The sequence below is a fragment of the Betta splendens genome, chromosome 17, assembly GCF_900634795.4.
Source record: "Betta splendens chromosome 17, fBetSpl5.4, whole genome shotgun sequence".
NCBI classification, from domain to species: Eukaryota; Metazoa; Chordata; class Actinopteri; order Anabantiformes; family Osphronemidae; genus Betta; species Betta splendens.
The window spans coordinates 15,946,198-15,971,261 of NC_040897.2; the positions used below are offsets into that span (position 1 = coordinate 15,946,198).

Here is a 25,064-nt window from a genome sequence, read left to right on the forward strand (position 1 = left end):
CAAGCTGTTCGGCTTTGATTTTTTCTTAGCTCCCCACACAAAACAAATGACTTCTCTCACTAGATTCCATATGGCGAGACGCCGGGCCAAAGCGTTAGCCAAGCGACAAACACAAGTCCCTCCTGAGCGGTGGCTGCGAGGAGCCGCACGACAGCCTCCTCAGCTGATCTGCTCCAATCACACACACACACACACACACACACACACAGGAAGAGCTAACGAGCGCTAACTGGAGCCTCGGCCCAGGTCATGGCAGCTTTAGTTAGCAGGTGAAACCTGAGATGCCACCAATTCACCACTGGAAATTCTGATTTCTCTCAGATCTCACAGATCAGACCACCAATGCCCATTCCTCTTTTGCAGGTTTCCACCTGTAGGAAGGACGTACACCCGAAAGACAGTAGGTGCTAAAAAAACATTTTAATTTGAAGAAAATAGAAAGTCGTTCTTCTGTAAATCATGTAATAAATAAATACTAAAGTAATGTGACATGAGCCATGAGCGTTTAAAGCCTTTAAGCAGAAACGTCTCGTGTACATATTGTCACGCGCTGAACTCTTGTAATGGCGTTACTGTTCTTCTTCTATGGTCTTGACGCGGGCAACGGGCCGTCTCACTTCCTGTTTCCCACAGTAAATCCACAGAAGACGGAGCCTCACCATTGTTACAGATTAAAACAATGGAATATTTTTAAAAATGTTGGTAAAATAATAGGTGAGTGTTGTGCTAAACTTGTGTGGTTATATCTCTGTGCTGTGAATACGATGAAAGGACGTTCGCTGACGTCTTGGCTAATGTTAGCTCGCTAAGCTACGCTCACATCCACGCCAGTTACCGTACGACAACTTTGTCACGTGGCTACTTGACAAAATGTTAAAATGCACCGCGTCCAAATCATGTTGATGAGCTTATAAGGGTTTATCGGCTAATATTAACTCTGAGCTAATATTGTTATTGCCACAAGGCTAATTAAACATCAACATGGTCACATTTATTCAGCATTGGCAAGAATTCCTCTAATAAATTACACACTTACTATATTTACAGCTACTTATAATGAATCTGCATCTAAAGCCACCACGTGTGCTTTACGCTGGTGTGTCTCGGACGGTGATTATTATTTTGTCACGTTAGAGTAAATCCAATATGACAGTATATATTGATATGGATCTTGTTAGTTTATAAATCCTGCGCTCAGTTGCCACGTGTGCCTTTTGGTTGACAGCACAAAGAAGGAAATTGGAAGACGGAGAGACAGATGTGGAGAGAGGACGTGATGGAGGCAGGAGCAGGAAGAAAGAGACGCAGACGGTGGTCTCCTGTTAAATGTGGAGGTGCATCTGACCCACTACTAAACTGAACACTGTGTGATCAGATTTCATGGAGTCATACAGGTAAATAGATATAACCTGACATTTAATGTGGAGATGTAGCTGAATAAACAGACAAGTCTTAATTACAGAAATACAAACCATTCCTACAATATACTTCACTGTTAAGAGTACAGCACAAAGTTTCTACTGCTTCCTCATAAAAAATGTAAATCAGCGTATTACCTCCAGTACATACTGTAAGAAAGGAGATTAAAAAACCTGCTTCCTGGTACATAGACAGAAGGTAATTTATGCACTGCATGACACATTTGGGGCTGAGGTCCTGAAGTCTGCTCCTAGATTATGAGTAATTGATTACCTATCATTACTCATATAGCAGATGATGAAGTTGGTAGATTTTTTTCTTCTTGAACATTTATGTTTCATTATTCATACACAGACACACATTGAAATGATATGCAGTTCTTTGGGGATTGCAGTGCAACATTGAACAACCAATAAGTCTGTATTCTGTGTGAAACAACTGGGAAAAACGGCAAATCTCTCCAAATCACCTGCTCCTGTACAGTCAATAAGGCCCCAGACAGATCTGATATGGCTGCAGTGTGTGAATCGTGTGTGTATGTGCCAATACGACTGAGATTACTGCTGTTCCAATATTTTCCTTAAATGCGTCGCCTCAGATTTAGAATAGATGTTTACCATCAAACCGCTCTGCAATATGCCAGGCCGATTGTAGATTAGTGCTGGAAAGGTTTATTTTTTATTAGAGATATTCACGAACTCGGTGTGTGTCATTCTGGATCTGGTTGCTTTATCTTTGACATAAATCTTTTTTCCCTTCAAACCACCAGTGAAATGAACCCAACTGGGTGACGTGGAGTTAATAGATAGCTTCAGGCTATGAGGCGCCGCCTCCTCCTCGTGACTAATCCTAATGACTAATCCAGTTGTAAACGATAGACGTGTCTATGTACAGTAACATTCACATGGCTGCTTGCAAGTGATAGCAGGGTTTTTTTTTCTTATTATTTTGTAAAGAGGTAAAAGTTGCATCTATTTTTGTAGCCGTTTTTTATTTTAGGGGAATTTGCAGTGACACTGTTTGGTTTACATTGTGAATAAGCATTAACAGTTGGAACTGCTCTAATAAGATTAAAGCCATTCATGATCATCACTGTACAGAGGCCTTGCTAAGCTAGGAGGAGAGAAAGGATAATGACACACTGTAATATCACTAATGGAGGATGTGATGTGTGTTTATGGTGCTCAGAGTGCAATTTCATTCTTCATCCTTCTCTATGCCCTTTGTGCACAGCCGCCCATCTGTCCATGCTCCCATTTATAGTTTAATTTACCTTATATTGTTGCTAATAATTATTGTTTAATCAAGAACGCATGACATTTTTATACTACAGGTGTTAAGTGGAAAAGCTTAGTAAAAAAATAACGTAAATGAGAGGCTGCAGGCAGCAGCTGAGCAAATAACGTTCATCCTGTCTTTACCTCTGGACACAGTCTTTTCTGTTCCACCATGTGCACTATTCTTTGTTATAGTTTTATATGTTTGTATGTAAGTAGTATTCTTAATTCTCGCATAAAAATATACTACGCTGCGCCATTATCAGCTATGAAGGCGTTTCCTTGTGGGGTCAGGTCACCTGTGGACACACAACTTATAAAATATGACGTGTCTCATGTGGACCTGGTGTAATGGCTGAACTAAAAAACTCACTCTTTGACGTCTTTTGTTTTATGCTTGCAAACAAGAATGTGTAAAAACAGCTGGCGCTGCTCCATTTTTTTATTATGCTGTGGATTTACCGTAAGGTCTTACTAATGAAAACTAGCCGCTCTGTATATGAATCAAGCCTTTAGGAGCGTAGTTCACCAAAGTAAATGGCACTGCTGCGTAATTCTTCTGTGGACGTTCATGTCCAGAGACACCGTGTGCACTTTGGCATTATCTTCTTATACCAATAAAATTAGATAACAGCTTATAGGCTCTTCTAGGCTCACATGACAGCGTGTCCACAGACCCATTCAGCAGAATAATGAATTTAATACCATGGCTCCACTCCCTGGGTGGCTGCTGCCTCAAACCTCTGGAAACCCCACATTAATGAAAGCTTACGCCACGTGATCAATGCCATAAGCCCGACCTCATCCCTTTATGGCAGAGAAGCTCCTCCATCAACCTTAAATATCAGACAAATATGAGAAGCCTGCTTATAAAACCCTGTGGATTCCTGTTGAATTGGGAAAAATTGCTTTTTAAATTGAAGTTGGACGATGGAGATTGGCAGTTTTAAGGGTCTGAGGGTCATCACCTCAAAATCCTAACGCTATTAACAAATAAATGAATATGTGCATATCTGTGTTGACACAACGTCCAATCGTTAAAGCCGCAGTGTCAAACCGTAATAAGTGTTTCCTATCTGTAGTTTTTCCATTCTGTGTATTTCAGATCTAGTTTACATCGCATTCACACAGCTCCAGATTCAGACTTTCTCTCATATCGCTGCTGACTTTACAGTGAAAAGCAATTTCATGGCAAGTTGGTACAGCTGGAAATGAATGTTGTGTTGGGATGTGACTTCAGTGAGAAATGCACTGCTGCAGAGTTCTGGCTGTATGAAAGGGTGATGGGCGAGCGGCACTGCAGAGGCTCCGTGTCCGTTTCAGTCCAGAGTAGATTCAGCTTGTTTCCTTTAACTGTTATTTAGTAGAATGTATCTAATTTACAAGAGTAATCTCATATTACATCAGGGTTCCTTGTATGGGAGTCAATGATTTTTCGTTGTTAATGAGTTGTTCTTCTGTTTGCACTGTCTGTTTATTTACTGCTTCTGACGGTCACAGCACATAAATGATTGCCCAGGTTCACAGAAACCAAAGCCTATCTAAATGTCCTATTTTGACCTTTGGAGCAGTGAGTGCGTGGTGGACCGACCACAACCCCCTTTTCCGTGCTCTACCAGCAGGGAGGTACAGTCACAGTCTATTACCTCTGGAATGGCAGTGGAATTGAATTAGCCCAGGGTGGCTTAAGCATGTGGGCTTGTGTGAACCTGTTAGCGGGGTGCGAGTGCATCATCTTTCACAATCAGCTGGCTGTGTGATGTACCCGAGAAAAATGAGGCTGCTGTGGCTGTGCAGATGGAGCAGTGCCTCGCTCAACATGTACTTACTGGGGTTTTGTTAGCATGTAGACCAGAGGGAACTGAAGGACAGAGATGTGGGTCAGTGGTAGAATCTGTTTAATCACAGGAGCACCAGAAGTAGGTACAGAATTATTATGTACCAAAACCTGTTTATTTTGTATCTAGGAAAGTGGCAAGGCCTTTCTGTACCATGGTGTGTTTGAGGTGCCCTCAGGGCTACTTATGCTAGTAATGTGGTTTTCTTTATGCAGGGTGGGTGAGGGGACGCTCAGGCCGTTGTCTAACCAGTCGATGCAAAGATTCAGTGAACCAGGAAGAGCTGAGAATCAAATCAATGACCTTGTGGTCCGTGGACGGCTGCTCCACCAACTGGTCCACAGCTGGCAGCCGGTGAGTCATTCATCTGTCAGATAATCAACTGTAACTGTCTTTAAATGTGAAGTTCACCCATTTTACGGCAGGTCTTCCATTACACCCAATTCAGCTGATAACATTAAAACCGCAGGTGATGTTAGTTTTGTGGCTAATTGGCTTTGTAGAGGGTCAGGGGTAAGGTTTGTTCAGCGCTGCCTTGACAATCCTCTACCAGGAAAGACAGACTGCCGCTGCTTTCACCCAAAATACTGGGAAAGCCACGCTGCACATAAAAAAGACTGATACGTCCCCAGTGGCAATAAACACAACACATGGCTGCACTAATAAATAGCTTTGTATATGGAGCACCGTGGTACCATGACCGTAGATGGAAGAACCAGAGCTCACGCAGCCTCCACAGACCGTCCAGATGGTCCGGAGGAAGTTTATACTGTTAACGGCAGAAACATTGTAAAGCTTAAATGATACATCGAGGGGGTCGAGAGGGAAAAGATCTGTGGAACCACAGCTCAGTGTTTCTCTTTGCTTTCCTGACTGTGTGATTTCAGTAATTCACATGCTTTTCTGAAAGCACTTGAAGGAAGGAAATGATGTGTTATTGGCCTAAGAGCTGTGGAGCTGCACTGTACCTTCGTTTTTATGTTGGCTATTGTGTGTGACGCAGTTCGCTGTCAGCCTTGGAAAAGCTATTCAGCAACCGGCACGTCTTGGTGTTTTCCTTGATAAAATTACCAGACTTTCAAGGCAGTTTTGAGCAGGAAGTGGTCACACTGCTTGGTGACAATGTTATCACATGGCAAACCAGGAAACGTGACCCTGCATTGAGGCAGTAAACAGCTCTGCGACAGCTCTATCGCTCCGTTCCCATAGCGCTGTGTGGGCACCCGGTGAGGAAGATGTGTAATCAGCGCAGGGCGGCCTCGGTCGACCACATGTTGACTTTTACATAATGCAGATGTTTCTTTGTATCCTGAAAAATCTGTGGCATGGAGTCACCAGAGCATTCTCACAATAAAGCTGTAATATCTTAGCAGTTGTGAGGCTTTTGATTTTCCTCCCTTAAAGGCTTATTCAGTTCTGATGACCTGGCGTGACGGAATGGAACACGACCCATGTCCGGCCTTGTGTTTTAAGAACATGTTGCTTTGTAGGTTTAGAAACAGGCATCCGGTCGTCTGGTGTCTCTTTCCTAAAGCATAGATCCTTCTAGCGATCGTATCTTTATATTGTCCTTCTACCTCTGTAGCAACTGTTTCTACGGTGACGCCGCTCTAAGGACTTCACGGCTGCAGGAGGTTGTCATCGACTCCTTATGTGGCTGCTTGTAAATAAAGCTGAGCACGGTTTCAGGAAGTGGACGAGTCCTCGCGCTGCGTCTCATCGCACTGACAGAAGCTCTCGAGAGCAATCAGCGCTGACTAAACTGTCATAGTGATGGATCTATCAGCTGCTGGCTCAGATCCCAGAAGCCCCTGGCTTTGTGGTTGAACCATATTGTCAGTGAAGTTTGAGATCCAGCACCAGGAATGCTAATCCTTCTATTGTACTCAACCACCTACTGACAACTTTAATTACTGCCACAAGACTCCAAGAAAAAGCTTGTGGAGATTATTTTAGGCCAGGATTACCCAGATTAACTGAAGCTTATTTCAAAGTCTAGTTGGGAATGTTTGATGAATCAGAGTTCATGTAGCTGTTACTATTCACCACCACTGTATCTCTAAGATCAGAATCGGTTGTTCTCTTCTCTTGCGCTTCCACATTGGAGCAGAGCTGTCCACCGGTGACTCGTGTCCTTTGGAACAACGCTGCCTTGTCTGGTAGAACTCGTTCTGCTGCCTGTCAACAGGTGCATCTTGGCCCTTCTGCACGTGGAACCTGCAGTGCGGAAGCCAGCGCTTTCTACAGTCTCCCCTCAGGAAGCACTTCTCTATCTAGTGTCCCCAGACACGACCGTTCGTCCTGTTTCATCTAGTTTAGGATGTGGAAGCCACATAAATTCTCTGCCTTCCTTTTTTGTTGCGTTTATTTAAGCACTTTCCTTCACCGTCAGGAGCGAAGCAGCTCGGTCCAGCAGCCCTGGATCGCTCCAGTGCCAGATAACAAATCTCTCTGGCTCTTTGATGTCCGTGTCTGGGTCCAGACAGTTTCCTGTCTCAAGAAGGCAAACACAGGAAGCGTCGGATTTGGGGCTGTTACACTGCAGTAACAATGCCTGCGAGTAAATCAACGTTTAGTAACAACCGCTTCTCAAAGACGCGTGGGAAAGTTCATGCTCATATACTCAAACTATGGACTGGTCAAAAATCTGACCAGCAGCAGAGTGGTTGCAGAGTTTAAAGCCACAATGTGCAGTTTAAGCTAAGTGGTATCGTTCCGCTGCCTTCTCTGCCCTGATGTGCTCTTCTACCTGCTTCGCTCCCGCAGCCCTTCAGCCTTCACTCATTATCAAGTTGCAATCAATACGAGGCCTCAAAAGCTACTAATCAAGCCTAAATCATTACATTTTTCTCACTTGCTACCAGAGATGCTTAAAAACTTTCAGAAGTGAACTCTGCGACGCTGCCGGCTGCTGTGAGCGGACTTTCAATGAGACTTCAGAAGCACCTCTCCTCAATAAGCTTCAGAGCGTCTCTTATAAAACATACTCGAAATAGACCTGCTCTGTACTGAAGGTGATTTTATAGACTTGACTACAATCCAACCAGGGCCATAAACTCATGGTGTGGAACACATCCAGCAGACACTTTGCATCTGCCTCCTGCACGTGTAGATACTGTACGCTTTTGATATTTCTAGTAAAATAAGCTGCTTTCAGTCGCTCAAAGGAGTTCTTCAATGCACCTTTAATTAGTTTGCTGTAGTCGAAGCCTCTCGTGAACTGATCCGATATGTACAGTATACTGATTGAACATCTGTCTCTTTCCCCTGGCAGTAGTTCTGAATTCATCCAGAATGTGCATGATGATGTACAGTAGCACACATCTGTTTTTTCTTTGCAAAGGAGATTCACTTGTTGAAATACATTTCCGTTTCGAGAGTTATCTTCTAAAAAGAAAAACGTAACATTTTCACCTCATATCTGATCGAAAGGCAGCTGTAACGAGGTGAAAGGATGGGATCAATATCGTAGTTGGAATCTTCACACAGGAACAAACATGAAGTTGACTGTTCACGTACACTGGACTGTTTGTCTGTTTCTTCATGGGAGTCACTGCAGCGTTAAGATGTAACGTAACGTTACAGAATTAGAATTAAACAATGACCAGGATGACACTTAAACGTTGTAAAGATCCTTCATGACAACATTCAGCGACAGGTTTCTTCTTTGGTTGATGACGTTCTAACATCATGGTGGTGACACTGGTTTCAGGGGTTAAGACATAGATGAACTGATTAACACGACCACTTCATGTACATTCAACATTTTTCATCCAGCCTTGAACATGAAATAGTTTTATGTCTGAATTGATTTGATTGTTTTTTCTGAGAGGCCGGTTTTAGTCAATCGTTCATGTTGCTGTGCAGGCATCGATTTGTGTGTGAGAATAAACAAAGCATATTAATTGTGTTGTATAAATATGGTCAGGCAACGCTGGTGTGTTAATTACTAGTTTGGGTCCAAGAGGCAGCTGAACCTGTGGGCGTCAGGCTGCTTCCATTTAGCTCCGTAGACGACAACCTCCACTGTCCACACAACCTTTATACACTCAGCTGCTCTGTGTCAACACATTATGAAAACAGACGGTGGATATCAGGGTCACGCCCGGTTCATGTTTGAGAAACGACTCACTGCACATCTTATAGTGTGTTCAGTGCTCAGGGACTGTGGATTGTTTGGTTGTTAGAACTTTAGTTTCACATGTCAGAATGAAGGCAGTTGTATTTTCAACCAGTCTTTGAACTATATGTGAGAAGAAGCATCAATATTTAATTAAACGTCTTCTGTTCAGCATCACACATGAATTAACTTGTGTATTTTCTCACAAGACCTTTGATTTAAGCAACCAGACAAAGGATGAGTGGAAGGATTTCAGTTTGTACATGAACCATATTAAATCTGTGATGACGATCAAAGCTGTTTAACACAAAGCGGTGCATTCAAAAAGCTCGGTTCCAAATCGGCTATCGGCTCCTCGTCTGCTTTCCTCGTGACTCAAACGTCTAAATGGCAAAAAGACATCTTGTTTGTGAAAACCCCATAGTGACACACTGCGCTGCCCAACTCCTTGGCTCCGTGAGCGGAGGCTGACAGGCGACTAATGACTCCTGACGACAGTTCCCTACAAACTGCCTCATGAATTAGTCATCACCTTCTCTTGACCTGTGCATTGATACAATCTCTGCCAGCCTCAGCAGCCTCCTGAGGACCAGGGAGGTTATGTAAGTTAAGAGATAACAGACCGAATGGAAAGGATGCAGAATGAGCCTGCTTCTCCCAGTCAAGGGCTGCACAACCGTGATTGATGGTGGCACTCGGTTGTTGGCGCGCAGGTCAAGTTGCTCTATAAATAAATTTGATGCAGTGGATTTAAGCTGGCTTCGACACCGTTATATACTATTGGCAGTATAATGTGTAATATTTCATAGTATTCATACAGTAACTGAATGAGAACAGTTACGCTGATAACTGGATCTTATCATTTAGGAATGATTAATAAACTCTAAAGCCAATAGGTAAATCATAATCTGAACCTGCTTAATAAAACATTTACAAAGTTTTTCTATTTGCTTTAATTTAATACCATCAATCTTGGAACTTACAGCACATTAGTCTATTTAGTGTCTCGTGTGTGTGAGTAGACTTACTTCATCACATTCTTCATAAAAATGAAAGTCTTCAAGTCTTTAAACTCAATGACTACAACAATATGCCAGGCTAATGGAAAAATGCTCACTAATTCATTACCCGCTTGTGTTTTATGATGCCTGCAATAATGACTGCACATTATGTTACCAAAGGCTCCTAATGAACAGCATCAAATGTAAAGGGGTCCACAGAGCACAACATGAAGTGTAATTACTATGTCCTATAATGAAAAATTATGCCAATGAAAACAAAATGGCAGCTGGTTCATGTTTTTGCCACAGCGAGCACGAGATCATTTCAGATCGATGTTATTTCCCCAGTGCTTTAAAATAGTAAACAGATATTGTGCAGTTTTGTCGTAGCAGAGCAGCGACGCCAAGGCCCGAAGGCCCCGATGAGTCAGAACACGCGTCCTGAGGAGGTGGAGCAATGTAGGAAAGCATCTATGCACGTAATGTATGAAAAAGGACGAATCTTTACTTGACCTTTAGCTCACTGTTAGCTGGTGTCAGGTCCAATTGGTCCCAGGCACAGTCACAGTGTGAAATGAACATGCTGATTAAAAACATGAGCTTCAGACACACTGCACAGGCAAAACAAGTACTAATAGATTTATAATGAACTAGATGGTAGAAGGCGTTGTTATTATATTGTCTCTGGACAAGATTTGAATGTTTTTGACCAAAATGGGTTCAGCAGGAAGCCATTTTGTCTTTTACTGAACCAACGGCTTCCCTCAGAGTCGCGGGAGAACATCCAGAGCACAAAACACTGCTTCCATTTTCACCACCCTGTTCTGTGGGCCGGCCTTGTCTCCCATCAGGCCTTGCTGCATCCATCTTTTTGTTTTGAGACTGGTGTCTCGGCCATGTCACGACTTTAACTCGGCGTGTGAACTCATTTCTTAACTGCAAAGTGGGGCGAATGGTGACACACTTTTATCACAGATGACGAGATGCCCAACTGAGCATTCACGCAATCACTGCAGCCTCGCACCCAGCCAGGGTCATATGGGACGTAGGACCGCTGAGGCTCCAGAAGCCACCGTGGCCCGCTGTGACTGTGAAGTCACACAAGAGTCACAATCTGTGCCGCTTCTGCTTGGCGAGGCGTCGTGGGCTGGGACAGATGGGAGCGCGAGTGCAGTCATCTGGTCACGACCTCAGTGTAATTAGATAGATGCTTTCTGCTGGTACTGAAAGCTGCCATTAGGCAATTAGACGTGGACGTGGGAGGGTGATTGAATAAATACCTTCATGTTTCACCTTTATTCATTCTCTGCTCTTACAGCTGATATTCACATTTAACCTTTCGTAGCTGATTGGACCTGCTGGACGTCACTGTGAAGATTGCTTTAGATACGAAGCGGGTGGTTTGTCTGCGATAGCTTTTTACACCTGGGCTGCACAAATGCTGAACAGTAACTGATTAAGATGCATTTAACATGCAGATGCTGCTTTCAAGGATTTCCATTCATTACAGATGTAAAATCTATGAGCTTCTCACTCCACAGCGTCATATCGACACCGTGTCTCAATATCAAGGCTGAACCCCTTAGCTTCACGATGCCTGTCGAACCTCTTGTCAAATTAGTTACAGGGTCGAAACACCACGTTTAAGATGCCAAGTGGGAAGAGGTGCTTTTAGGTGCTGTGGGATGATACTGGGCTTAAAAGCTTCACTTCAGTTACACTTTGACTCGTCTTTGTGAGACAACCTTTGTCTGCAGCTGCAATTCCTTCTGTGCCATTTTCTGATTTGGGACACACAAGGTCATAAAGGGCACAGAGCAAGCCCCAGCTGATGTGATTAAACCAGATGGAATGGATGATTGAGGAAGAGGGAGGGGGAGGTGAGAGAGTTAAATGTGGAAGAAGGAGCAGACAAAGGGAGAGACGGCGGGTGAAGGGGGTGGATGAGGTTATCGCGCTGCATTATGCATTGGTGGGTCACCATCCCGGCTGGCTTGTCTTATGGGTTGGTGTCAAGGGTGCCACTCCTGCTTCACACTCTGGTGATGGGCCTGTTGCCATGGCAGCAGCAAAGCAGCTCATTAGCAAATATTACCCGTGGCCCAGAGAGAGAGAGAGAGAGCGAGAGCGAGCGAGCAGGGTGCTGATTTGATGGACAGCATACATCAAATAACCGGTTTACTTCTAACAAGAAGGGGGAGGCACCATGAAGACTCTGCGGGATGAGAAGACGGACTCGTGCCTGTGCATAAGAAGTCATTTGAATTCATTTGGAAAGTGTTCTTCTCACTGATAACCAGCCACTTTACATGTATGAGTCCTCTTGTACAACTGGACCAGACCGCTTGAGAATATATTATCTATGCACACTTTGATTTGGGAACGAAATTGCTTCAAATTACACTACTAGTAATATTTTGGGTGAATATATATGAAGATGTATAGAAAGAGGTGAAAAACATTAACATTGGGACAGAAGAACACTGTTGGAGCCTTTTATTAGAGAAACTAAGGAGCCGATTAGGCAGCGGCCTTGAAGCGGTGGTGGTGGGTCAGTGCTGGTGTGGGACTCGCTGCTTCCTGCCACTCCTTATTTACTAGGACTTTGTTGCTGCACTTCAATTTGATTTTCCTCCTCAGTCTTTGTTAATGTGCAAATTTAAAGTGTGCATAAACCAGGGAGGGTTGAGGCCATGTTATCAGCAGAGGAGCGGGACTCGAGGATAATCAGACAAATGTAGACAACAGCACGCGCCTCCAGTCTCTCCTAAAAGCTTTAATGGTGGCACACATGAAAATAATGAGGGTAGTCGTCACAATGAAAGCACCCAGCTCCAGACTTCAGACTCAAAATGACTGGAGACAAACAGGCTTCAGCTGCACAGGCAGCACATGTACTAATACTTGTATAATCAAAAACCTAGACGATGATAATCAGACTTATTATATTGTCTGGGGACAGGAGTGAAAGCTTTTTAATGTTTCTGACCAAACTAAATTCAGCAGGAAGCCGTTTCTGGTTGTCGTTGCTGTTCAGCAGATGTCTGTGTCTGTTCCTGAACCGACGGTGCAGAGCTTTAACCTCCAAACTCAAAAAAAGCCTAAATTGCACCTTTCTTTTTCAAGCTGACATGTCTGACTGCTTGCACAGACATCCAGCGGTGCATCATGGGAAATAACGCTGGCTCTTCATTAACAGGTGGACACGGCTGAGCAAACATCAACCGCACGACGAGCGCCAGGCGACTCCAGCACCGCAGCCTGAAGAGCAGCTCACCCTGGGTGTGTGATCGCTCTAATGGGAACCAGTGTGTGATGGAGAAGCGAGGGAGCGGGCGGGCGGGCGAGCGAGCTAATGAAAAGGTGCTGGGGTGACATTTTCAGAGTGACGTCTGTAGTAGCGTGACATTTACAGCGAGAAGCCGTCCCAGTGACAGGCCTCACCGACGGCCAACGCGCATTGGAGCATGTATGGAGAAGGATTCTATTCTCTGCTCCACCGGCGTTTCACTGCTCGCTGCTGTAGCAGCCGCGGCTCCGTTCAGACAATTTAACGTCTAATTAATGAGCTGCAGGTGGAAGGTTAGGAGGCGGCTGCGCTGTTTGCGTTACACTCATCAGCCCATGTTTGTGTTAAAAGAAGGATGAAATGGGGCTCGGGGTTGCGTTAAGCCGACGCGTTGCACAAAAGGCAACAGGATGTAATGACGATGTAATGACTGTCATCACTGAGTCCACAGGAGATTTTGTCTGTCATGGCACCAGCACATTAACATCCTGCTGACAGCATAAATGCAGGTGAAGCTAAAATTACACTTCACTCTCTCTACATCGGTTTCTCTCAGCTCTTCAATGAATGATCATGATGCACATAATGCAAATGAACAAGCAGCAAACGGGCACCGTCGCGTGTTCATTTCGAAATGTTCCTCTTTGAAGACATAATAGCCACATTGTACAAGCGCATGATTATAATTGGATGTTAGCATCAACTGGCAGCCCGACAGCCAAACGAGCCAGTGATTGTGAAGCACGAATGTAGGAGCTGCTGCATTTCAGGCGCTTTCAGATATTTTAAAAGTAAGTTTGACACTTGTTTCCTTTTATATTTCTGAATTATTTACAAATCTCAAACAGCTAGAAATGCTTGAGTAAAGTTTGCGTCCTGCTTTATGTGAATCCCAAAGTCCATCTCGTGGGTTCTGACAAACACCACTCATGTTTAGTGTTTAGTGTGTTTATGAGGGAGCACAGAACATGAGTGTTCCTTTCCAGCAGACGTTGACCGTGACCTATGGGCCAAACACACACAACTGCACCTTTCACATACCAAAGGTCAAACACCTCTATCGCTTTCTTTGCGAGTGTCCTTTATGTTGAAGCCTTTTTCCTGCCAGAAGTTTGGCATTTCTTCTACATCAAGGCTGAATATATTCGCAGTGATCTAACTTTTAAAAGTCATAACTGACTCATAGGTCACGGCGAGAGCACGGCGTACTGTAAAAAACTTAAAACAGAAGCATTAAGAGACTAAGAAGCTCTGCTTTGCCTCAATATTCTGCTCAAATGCATCATCTAATGCTGCTAAAGGCGAGAAATGTTTCAGAGAATCTCAAGGCATTTTCTCACAGAGGACAGGCCCAAAGGGAGGGAATCAGGTCATTTGAGGAGACACAGATCAAGGAAGGGAACGCTTCCTGGCCACACGGGGGACTTAATCAGGACGGCTTTTAGGGACCGGGACGCTCTGGAGGACGGAGGATAGAGCGACGGAGCCTTGATGTCCATGCCAGTGGAATAATAATGTATTTTCCTTGGCGATATATGAGCTCATAAGCTTGTAATGACACTGCTGATAGCAGGGTACAGGACAGATGTTTCTTAATTCTTTATTTGCTTTGGTTCGGTGCAGGCCAGGAGCAGAGAGCGCTGGTTTAAATGGTGGCGTCGGGTTTCTGTCAGGGTGCCGGGCTGTGATCCTTTAATCCTGCAACAGACAAGCCGAGTCTTGTTCGTGAAACTGAATATACTGTGGCTGTAATGTAGATGTCGATGTAACACGTCATGAGTACATATGTTACAACAACAGTAGCTTAACTTCCCTGCTTATCCTTTCTGCAGCACCGCCGCTCCACTTTAACGGTTCCACTCGTCTCACACAACAGTTTGGATGCAATAAAAAACTCAGCTCAAAGTGCCCATAAAAAGATGATTAGATTTAACTTTACCCTTATCGGGCGTTTGTTGTGGTTCTCGGAGAGATGGATGCGTTAACATCATTCCAACATCTGGCTCGAGTGCTTTAATGAATCCTCTGTGAGCAATCATAGTTTGAGAAATCAATTTTAATCTGTCTCACTGTCTCAGAATGATCAGCATAAAACACAAAGGCTGCTGAATGTAAATGGCTTTTAGGTTCATACAGCTCAGGAGTGTGGGAAGAAAGAGGTAAAATACCACAAGTGTCCATATTTGGCTCCGCTCTTGAGCTTCGTTTAGGAGAAAGCTCTAATTAACTATTCTGTGTGTGTGCATTCGCATCAGTGAAAGTGTCCACACCAGAATTTAATTTGGATGACGAGGATCTGCAGGGTCTCAATTAGAGGCAAAAGCTTGTTTTTTTCTCCTCTTTGTTATTCAGTCTGAGGAAACAGGTGCATTTTAGCATAAAATATTCCACAGTTAATTAAAGATATCACAGTTTGTCTAGTGTGTCTAATTCAATCATCAGCAGTTGTGCAGCTCTGATTTTGCCGGCGTCTGTGAAGGCACCAACTCTTCCAGCGTCCACGTTGAGTCGTCTCGAGTGTTGTCAGGTGGAGTCTGCTCAAGCGTTTAGCATCATTGATGCTGCAGAAAGCTACATGACACTGTCCCTCCCTGAATCCCATTCAGTGGATCACACACGTGCCATGTGCAGCCTTCCCTGTGCAGTATCTGCACATCTCACTGTCTCGCAAGTCATTAAGCTCATGAATGGCTCTTATCGTTTATCTGTTGCCTCTGAACAATAGGCTTTTAACTGCATTCATGAAGAATTCATGTTTGATCCACTCTATGCAAAACACGTTCACAGCCTGACTTAAATAGTCGTCCTTGTTTTCATATTGCTTTCAGTGGCACAAAGCCGCGCGTGCGTCTCTTTATTCACGCCCTTCGCCTCCGCCTGCGCTCCCTCCTTTGCGGTGTCACTCTTCCCTGCTGCCGCTCGCCCGTCCAGAACCATTTCAAGGTCCTTTGGTCTTAAAACACCGGTGCCTGTCGTGTCGCATGCACTGAGGTGGAGAGGAGGGGCTCTGCAGACCACCACACACAGTCACTTACAGTAAGTGGATGTGGAGGCTGCTGACAGCTGGATGCATCCGCAGAGATTCTGCCAAAATGCACAAACATGTTGTCAAGATGTGTTTCCACATTCTAGCAGGAGCCTAAGTGTCACACAAAAACTGGATCAGTCTGAATCAGCTGGAGCATCTGATGCTTTTATTTTGGTGGCTAGTTGAACGCAGGCAGTTCAGCACTCGGCTGCAGATGCGTGGGCGTTTGTAACTGTGGCTGTGGCTGTGGCTAAGCTAACGTAGCTCCCAAGCGCTCATTTACGGCCTGTAGCAGAAGAAAACGGCCCAGTGGGAGCGAGTGGTGGATTCAGCTCCTGACGCCGCGTCCAGGTTACGTGATGCCATCGTCTGATGTCAGACGCGTTAAACAAGTTCAAGTCACATGTTCCAGTTTGCATCAAATTTATTTTGTGTCACAGAAATGGCAAGAAGTGTCATCAAAGTGCAAAGAATATGGAAATGAAATGATAATCATATTATAATAATTACTAATTTATTTTATTCATTTTGTTGCAAGAAATTCATTCATGGAAAATTATACTTGGCGCCCCAAGGTGTATTTTGTGCACATAATGTATTCTGTGCCATGAAATATACATTTTGTATTGGGGACATTTTGTGCATGACATGCAGTGTGAGGCATGTGGTGCTCCATATTAAAGCCAAGTGCTGATCTGAGCAGTCGCTCCACAGATGAGGCACAGAGCGACCTCCTGTTGGATCTGTTTACCTGTGACCTTCAGCTCCGTCCACCGTGTGTTCGTACAGTCGCCTCTGCGGGTTTTCCCCCGACGCGTTAAATGCTCTCATTTGTAGGCAATTTGTTCCTTCGATCGCTTCCCAACCGGCTTCTTTCTTTGCCCATTGTTTCCAATTAGACTCTGGTTTTTCCCAGACAATCTTCTTGCATCTGGACCGAGAACAAGCAACCATCCATATATTATTGTGATCATAGGATTTTCTGTATAAGTTCATTAGTTTTTGTTTCTCTACCACATGATCCACTGTAATTGGCCTCGTCGCACAAATGAGCCCTTTTCTAAAATAGCTGGGCATAAAATCTCCCTCTGTCCCTTCAGCAACTCAGTAAATGCTCCTTTAGTCACAGCTCCATCATGTGCTTCAAATTGAAGTGTTGTTAATCGCTGCATCTTCTATTTCAGCTTTTACTTGGTAGTTGGACAAGACTTTGCTTCCCAATTCTACAGTTGTGTTTTAATGTAGCAACTTGAATCCCAGATACAATACAAGATCAGTAACAAACAAGTCATTTCTCAGGTCTCGTCTTTCTCAGTGTTTGCAAAAAAGCTTTGACTTTCTAAGAAGAATAATGCTGTTATTTAATTCCCTTTAACATTTATTCATCTGTAGCTCAGTGTTTTCTGTGTCTTCACTGAACAACTTAATTGGATTTTCCAAATATGAGCAAATTTATAGTTTGATGCTGCAGCAAACAAAAACAAGTTGGAGCAGAGTCATGTTTACCACTGTGCTACATCACTGTTCCAACAAATTAGACTTTTCAGCAGAGAAAACAAATAAGTGAGTTGAAAGATTGCTCGTTTATGCTGCAGTGGGTAAAACCTCTGGATGAGACAGATGTGTGCTGCTGCATGGCCTGTCGAGCGCATGCTCTGTCCACAGTCACGCTGCTCTTTCCTTTAGTGGAATACTTCAGTGCTTTAAACTTCACTCCCACCTCTGGACCTGTAAACAATTAACACAGTAACATCAGAGCCTGGGCCCCAGCGTGTACAGGGGCCCAGTCAGAACCCAGATGCTGAGAACCGGCCTTAAAGAGAACCACGGTTGATTGGACTGATCGCATGTGTTTTTTCTAGCCCAGCTCTGCCTCACCCAAAATCTATCCATTGAAAAATAGCTGTAATAATAATAATCTGCTTTTTCCACTGTGCAGTATAGAGACACCCAATATTATCTTGTTCCCAGACACATACTAGTTTACTATGTTTATCCTGACAAATTCCTTCCATCCTCCTCGGTTTATCTTTACAGTTGATGTGTTGTCAATGATTCTTTGGCCTGAAGGTGCATTTCTAGGCGCATCGTGCTCCTGGAGCTAGGCTGTCAGTGAAGGTTCCCCCCAGGGATGTCATTACTCTAAACCCTCCTGCAATACATCAATTTCTAATTAACATTTGCATACTAGATCATTGGGGCGTGCATGAGAGGACGAGGTGGGGGTTGGGGCTGAGGACTCGTACACATACGTTTATGCTAATTAATTTTAATAAAATAAGCCTGGAGCTTAGGATGGGGGTGGAGCAATGCAATGCTTCAACAGCCAATGGGAGGGGCGGGCTGGATGCCTGAGTGCTGTCAGCAACACCGGAACACATCCCAAAACACCCTGGAGACCCGGACCAGCAGGTGGATGGAAGCTGTGTGACATGACTGTGGCAGCGAGTGTGGATCAGGCAGAATCTGCTTCTGCTCACAGGGCATGGCAGTCCTCGCGTCTGGTCAGTGTCATCGTTTACCAAATGTTTCTGCTCCACATTAATCAAATAAACTTCTCCATTTCCTGACTCGGGCGGTAACTAGGCCGTAGTTGAACCAGATCCACTGTGAGGTACCTGGTAGCTTGTGAGCAGCTTCCACTCTTTAGCCAGTCATTCATTATTTGATGCTCCATGGTTCAGTGATGATGCTGCGGTGCACGGCCTGCTAAAGGATGGACACGGCAAGCTTAATGTGACTGGTGGACATGGCCCAGTTACTTCTGGATTCATCCTAATAATAAATGTGCTCAGAAAGCAAATAAAGAAAAATGTGACTGCGTGTGTTTATGCAGCAGAGGTCAAGGACTGGGATGAGGTGAGACACTCAGACAAACATTCAGTGCTGTGTCCCCTGGGCCATTAACCATCATTTATAAGATGCCAGAGCCCAGAATTTATGCATCAGTCCACAAATTTTCATTAAAAACACAATCAACAGCATTCGGCTGATAAACAGACGGACTGAGCCTGATCCATAATCCCTCCCTCGGTTTCATCTTGGGGAGAATTGTCCACCAGTGCAGTCTGATAATTTGACTGATATAATCTTAAAAGGAACTGGGAGGATTTGATATATAGCGTAAGTATGGTACCAAGATTGTAATTTGCAGTCTACAATAAGTGCTCGCAGGCTGATGCATGTGCTGGTGGTGTGTGTGTGTGGAAGATGCTGCTGGGAGACAAGTGAGGTGTCATGACTTTGCTCCAGGCCAAAGATTTGTTGAAACAGATGTGCACATGTCTTCTCAAGTGTTGTTGTTGCCTCCTTGGAGTGTAAATTAGAGTCACATGATAAATTTCTACTTTGTATGCAGATGTGCTAATGGAGGCAGGCATTGCTCTCTGGGCGAACGACTGTGATGTGGCCTGGCTCATCAAGTCAGGAGCAGCACAAACAGCCCAGACCTGCCATCACAGAGCAGTAACATGGAGCTGATGTGAAACTGTGTAATAGCGTTAGCAGCGTGCAGCTCTGGGCGTTTAGACAACTATGGGGAGGAAATGCATACGAAAAATGACCACTGTCACCCAGTCAGTACATCCGGCTTCCAGCTGGTGATGATCCCGCTCAGGAAACAGCCTTTGCTGGTGTCTTACGTGGAGCTGGTTTCATCTGGCCAATTATTTTACCATTTTGATAAAGGTCATAATTTATATGGAGATGTTTGTGGCTTCATCTGTGTCTGCATCCCCGCTGGGGAATTCCTTTGCTTCAATTACATCTGGGAACGACTCTAAAGTTGCCCCAAAGGTCACTGACCTCAGGCGGCGGCACACGATCAGTCATTTTAACAAGGCAACTACAAGACAGGTCAAGATATTAACTCATGTTATTATGCTCATCTGCCAATCAGACGCATCCCGCTACAGTCAAAGTCACATTGAACAAGCCTCATGGGTAGCGCTGTTAGCGCGTTGTTAGCACGGTGAGCTAGCATGCTGCGTGTTGTTTAAGGACACCAGGGTCTGTTCTACTAACGCTCCCAGAAGGCTTCACCTCTGTCCTGTCAGGAATCAGGATGAAATTACATGTTGTGTCAAGCTGAGGCGCCGTAATACGCTCTGATTATCAAGCAATGCGCCGAATCTTGGACTATCTCCACGGAATGCTAATCATGCCTCTATTGGATTTTTCGGTGACGCCTGCCATTAATCCTCAGCACAGTCTGGTGTGATGAAACTGTGGCACTCTTTTGAACGTAATTAACTCCCATGATCGCTTTTGAACCTCACTGCATTGAGTGCTGCGATCGAGAGAAATTACACCAGGCTATTCCGAGTATTTAATGGACCCACGAGTGTCAATTAATGTGGAGAAGCTTTTCATTGCACTTTCTTTTCATGTCCAGTAGCCCAGGTTTTATTAAAAAGCACTTATCCTGAGCCTCTGCGTTTGAAACCAGCAGCCTTCTGAGGTATTACAATAACCCGTGTCCTGTTGTGATTAGCCCGAGGGTGCTAGACCTCCATCGTGGTGACTCTGGACCCAACTCTGCCTCCGATTCAGCGATTTGCTACCGGGACAAATAACAGACTTCAATCGTGTTGGAGCACTTCTGATATCCTGGCCTCGAGCAAAGATGGAAATGAATAAAGCCTGAAGATTGGCCAAATAAATCAAACAGCCAACCTCTAACTTTGCCTTTTATCTCCTAGGATAGTTTCCAAGGTTTCATCTCTATCTTGATTTTCATTAAAGGCATTTTCAGATACTGTCATTTTTACTGGGCACTTTCTTGAACTCTCCAGACTTGATTCAATTTTTCCATTTACTGAACTGAGCTTTTTCTGCTAGATGTGATCAGGGACGTCATCTGAAGCAAAAAGCTAAAGTAAGATTGATCTGATGAATCACTTAACTGTAAAGTTCAGTTCTGCCCAGCTTCCTCCTAATATGTGAAATGGATTATTGTGGTTGTACGAGTGAATAAAGATCGTTTAAGTTTGGGGACGTCTTTGATTAGACTCGGATTTCTGTGTTTCACTAAGTGAGTTTAAAAAAGCTAAAACAGCGAAGCCTTTGTTTTTGCTTGTATGTGAACCCTGAAACCGCCGTAAAGCGCTTCACTGTCAGAATCTGATTAGAGTGAGAATGCAGGGGAGGAATGTCTCACAGCACAAGATTGTCCTACAACAGGTCTGTTCATTAACCTCAGCATGAAGTCAGCCGCGGTTAATCGGCAGTCGAGACACCGCGCGTCTGCAAACCTGCTGTCAAGCTCATGTATTGTCTGCTTTTATTTACGGCTCTGCTGATGGGCTCTGACATCCCGGCATCTGCTTGAACAATTATTCCTTCTATTCCCAGGGGAGAACTGCGATTATGCCCCCCCCCCCCCCCTATGTGTTGAATGTTGTCAGGTGCATCTTCTCTCACAGGTCTAGAGCTGGAAACTCTTTTAATATTGTTAGAAATAAAGAAACGCTCTTGGTGCCCATCATGACAAAGTTCTTAAATGTAAAGTAGCTAAACTACAGCTGAGTCATAAACCAGGACCTTGTCCCAGTATTTACTGTCTTTGTTGTCATGGTGACCAGTCAGAGGAGGTGACGTGGTTTGAAGCAAAGTGTTTTCACATGCATCGTTGGCCTGATTCACCAAACGCACTAAGCTGTGAGGCCCTGATGTTCCAGGATGTTCTGGTTCTGGTTCTCTTTGGCCGCTCGCGGCTCTTCTGCAGTGCACAGCTCGCTGCTGTTGGTCTTTTGTCTTCTCCTGGACCCACGTGAGCCTTGTATCGATCTGAATCAGCTGGGTCTGCCTCAGGTCTGTACACTTACAACCCCTGGCCTCTGGGACTTTGCTCAGACCAGCCGCTCTACTGGGAGCAGGCAGCTGTCGGTTTGAATGCTTCACTTGTTCAGCCTGTTAAAGCATCAGAATCAAAAATTGAGAAGCTTCTTTTTCAGTATGTGCTTTTAAAGGTCGCCAGGGTCCCAGAGACTAGTGCAGCAAACAAGCGTAGTGGGTGGATGAACCTTTGCTACCTTTGGTTACTAGTCTTTAGTTTGTGGAGCTGCCTTTGAGTGGTTCATATGGTGCCTGGCTTGTTTTTAAATGTGCCTTATAAATACATTGGGATCATCAGCCGCTAGCTGTTAGATGGTCACCAGCTCTGTCGTCCAGACACTGTCCAGACAAATGGAGGTTGTTAATGCATAACTTATAACTCGGGTGAGTAATAGCCTGATGCTCATCTCTCATAAATATGGTCGACAAAACAAGGACCCTGCACTGTTCTGCGACACGTTCGAGGCCACGGGACGTGATGAGCGCTGATGAGCCACTGCTCATATGAAAGTCGTCTAATTACACACCAGTGCGGGGTAATACGCCGCGGGTGTTATAAGCTTCTCCGGGCACATGGAGGTTTCTCTGCATCAGCACGGTTGTCCGGTGACGGCAGCACATCACGCCTCAGCTTGTGCTCAGGTGAGCAGATCCTCTGGGTTTTGTAAAGGTCACGGGTTTGTTCCGTTTGACATCGAGGTGACGGTTTCTGACCATTTTCACCCTCCACTCAACAAGTACAGTCAGGACAAGAAAAAAACACTAATTACTGACATCCTGTTCGCTCTAATACCCTTCTTATTCAAATGAGGCTCTGTTTCCTCCTGTGTAAAGAATCTACAGGAGCAGCTGTTGGATACAAAGAGATTTCCTCGGCCAGGTCACGAGAGCAGCTGATAGATTAAATGTGCGGCTGCATCTGAGGATCTCCCTCCGCGAGCAGCGGTACACGATGCCATTATCCCATGCTGTGTGTCTAACTAAGACAGATGGCTCTGGGGCCCGGCCTCGCACCGCCATCAGCTCCGTCCTCCCTCACCAAGCCACGGGTGGATCCAGCATTGTTCTGGGCTAATATTAGCCACAGATAAGGACACCTGCGGAGCGAGGACATTTGGTATCAACCACACATGTAGGAAAGTCTTCAGCTGTGCTATAAATAAGCTGCAGAGGAGAGGGAGGAAGGCCTGCCTGCTGTGAAGCTCTGTCACTTCCTCTCCTCCCATGAAAAATGCATCTCTGGGATTAAATGGATTCCCCCACTTCATCGGATTTAGTGAAGCCCAGTCAGGTTGGAGTTTAACCCTGTTTGTTTTCCACACCTGCATAAAATAGACCAAATGAAAAGGACGCCGGCTCCTCTCAGAACGCGTGTTCTGGTATCTGCAGGTTTCATTCTGCTGCGGAGACAGAGATGCTCGGCGAGTGGAGGCTCAGCTTGGCTCCTCTCTCTCCTTCATGCATATTCATGCGTGAGGTAGAGCTGAGCAGGTGATGTTCCCCACAGAGCTGAGCCAAACATAGACACGGCGACGGTGTGAAGGTGTTGAAACGCTTTCAAGTTTTTATCACTGATCAATTCTGCACATGTAAAAGTCGAATCAGAGGCAGTTTCTGTGGTGGGTTGAATCTGTGCACGGGTGGAACTACTAATGTCCACTGAGTGTGTACATCAGAGCTTTTGTCCTTTGATGTGATGCAAAGCCGCCACGTCATTTAATCAGGCAGTTTTATATTAGCTTCATTGGCGTCCGTTCGAGGCTGTGACAATGACTCCGTGCTCCACGTCTGCGTGTTTTCATAGTTGCTCCTCAGTGGAGCTCGCTGCATCGAGCATGAAATTAACACGTTGGGTTTGTGAGATTTGAATTGGCTCCTTCACCAAACGGCATCATTGATTATACAGTTGACTTAATTAATAATGCTGCGTGTTTGAGATTTCACAGATATGAACCTCGTTATTCAGCTTGTGTTTAATTCATGTTTCATTCATTTTGTCTGGACGACCACAAATATGCAGAAGTTTCTAAGACGCCACAAATGATCGTGAATAAAATCCAGAAGCTTTAGAAGCATTCAGATACATTTAAAATGACGACCCATCAGGTAAAACGCGTCGATGTGAGATAGAACATGAAAGAGAAGCGTTCCCTCTTGTCGCGTGTAATCAGCAGCTGGTGATTATATCAAATGCTTCACCCGCATGAAATTATGATACTTGATATTTCCTTCATCTTGTTTTCTCTGCAGCCGGTGAAGTGTCTGTCAGTCCCTGATATTCCTCCTCCCCCTAAAAGTGTGATTTATGTGTGCGCCTGTGTGTCCTTGCACGTTATTAACACACCTGAGGGCGTGCATATGTGTGATGAGAAAGTGTTTACCCTCGCTGTCAACATGATTTAGGAAGTGTGTGGGTAATAGGTGAAGACTGGTGAAATTAATATTAAATTAATGTGGTGTCGGACGAGCAGCTAAATTCCACTTAAGGCCACGCGTCTAGTTGGGAATGATGGAATGCAGTGGACGTGGGAACCCGTCAGAGGTAGCGTCTGCGTCGTGTGCAGGCTCCACAGGACTGAGTGCAGGACGGTGCGTCGCCCACCTGCTCGGCCGGCTGCAGGTCGCTGGCCTCCACACGTCTGCTCGCCGCCTGTCATCGCCCACTGGCATGAGCACAGAGCAGCTCGTGGCTCCGGGGGTGAAGGCTCTGTGGTGAGCAGGTTTCTGGCCGGCCCCCGGCTCTTCACCCTGCACACTGGGCTGTCTGTTCCTCTCCCGCCGTCATCTCAAGGACTCCTCTGTGGAGTGTCTGTCACTGAGGCTGGTTCCCAGTGAGCAGATGTCCCAGACCAGAGCGTGCAGCCTGCAGCCGCATCAGCAGGGAAGCGTGAGCCGCTGTGGCTCCTGTTGGTTTGACTCAGATGACCAGTGATGTGCAGCAAGGATCCGGTGACCGCAGTAAACACTGAGGACCCGTTGAACCCGCCTCCTCGCGTCTCATTGGCCAAGACGGGGAGATGTCGTGTTGTCAGCATCCTCTTGGCTCTGAAACATCTGTGCTCTGCAGAAAGTTGTCTGTAGCTTAGTGTTTTCACCGCCTCCCCTCACCTCGGCCTCAGCGTCCGTCCTCTGTCCTTTAAGCTCATCTTGTTCACATCTCTGTTTTGTTTAGTCATTTCATCTCTTCCGACTCACTCACAGCTCAAATGTACAAACTAAATGTTATGTCAGTGTTGCTGCATCTCCTCCGCTGAAGC

At 45.1% G+C, this 25,064-nt stretch overlaps 1 protein-coding gene across 3 annotated transcripts in view; it reads left to right on the forward strand.

Annotated features, from left to right (window-relative positions):
* The first annotated feature begins 592 nt into the window (after positions 1-592).
* The window catches only part of LOC114844153 (neuropilin-1a-like), a 75,657-nt gene continuing 51,185 nt past the window's right edge, over positions 593-25,064 (forward strand). Inside the window, exons 1-3 of one of the 3 annotated variants that reach the window (XM_055503746.1) lie at positions 593-714; positions 1,226-1,394; positions 4,750-4,888. In XM_055503746.1, the coding sequence (XP_055359721.1) occupies positions 4,833-4,888 (56 nt within the window). In that variant the 5' untranslated portion in view covers positions 593-714; positions 1,226-1,394; positions 4,750-4,832. The remainder of the gene's footprint in view (positions 715-1,225; positions 1,395-4,749; positions 4,889-25,064) is intronic. The other 2 variants (XM_055503747.1, XM_041068132.2) reach the window with 2 other exon arrangements.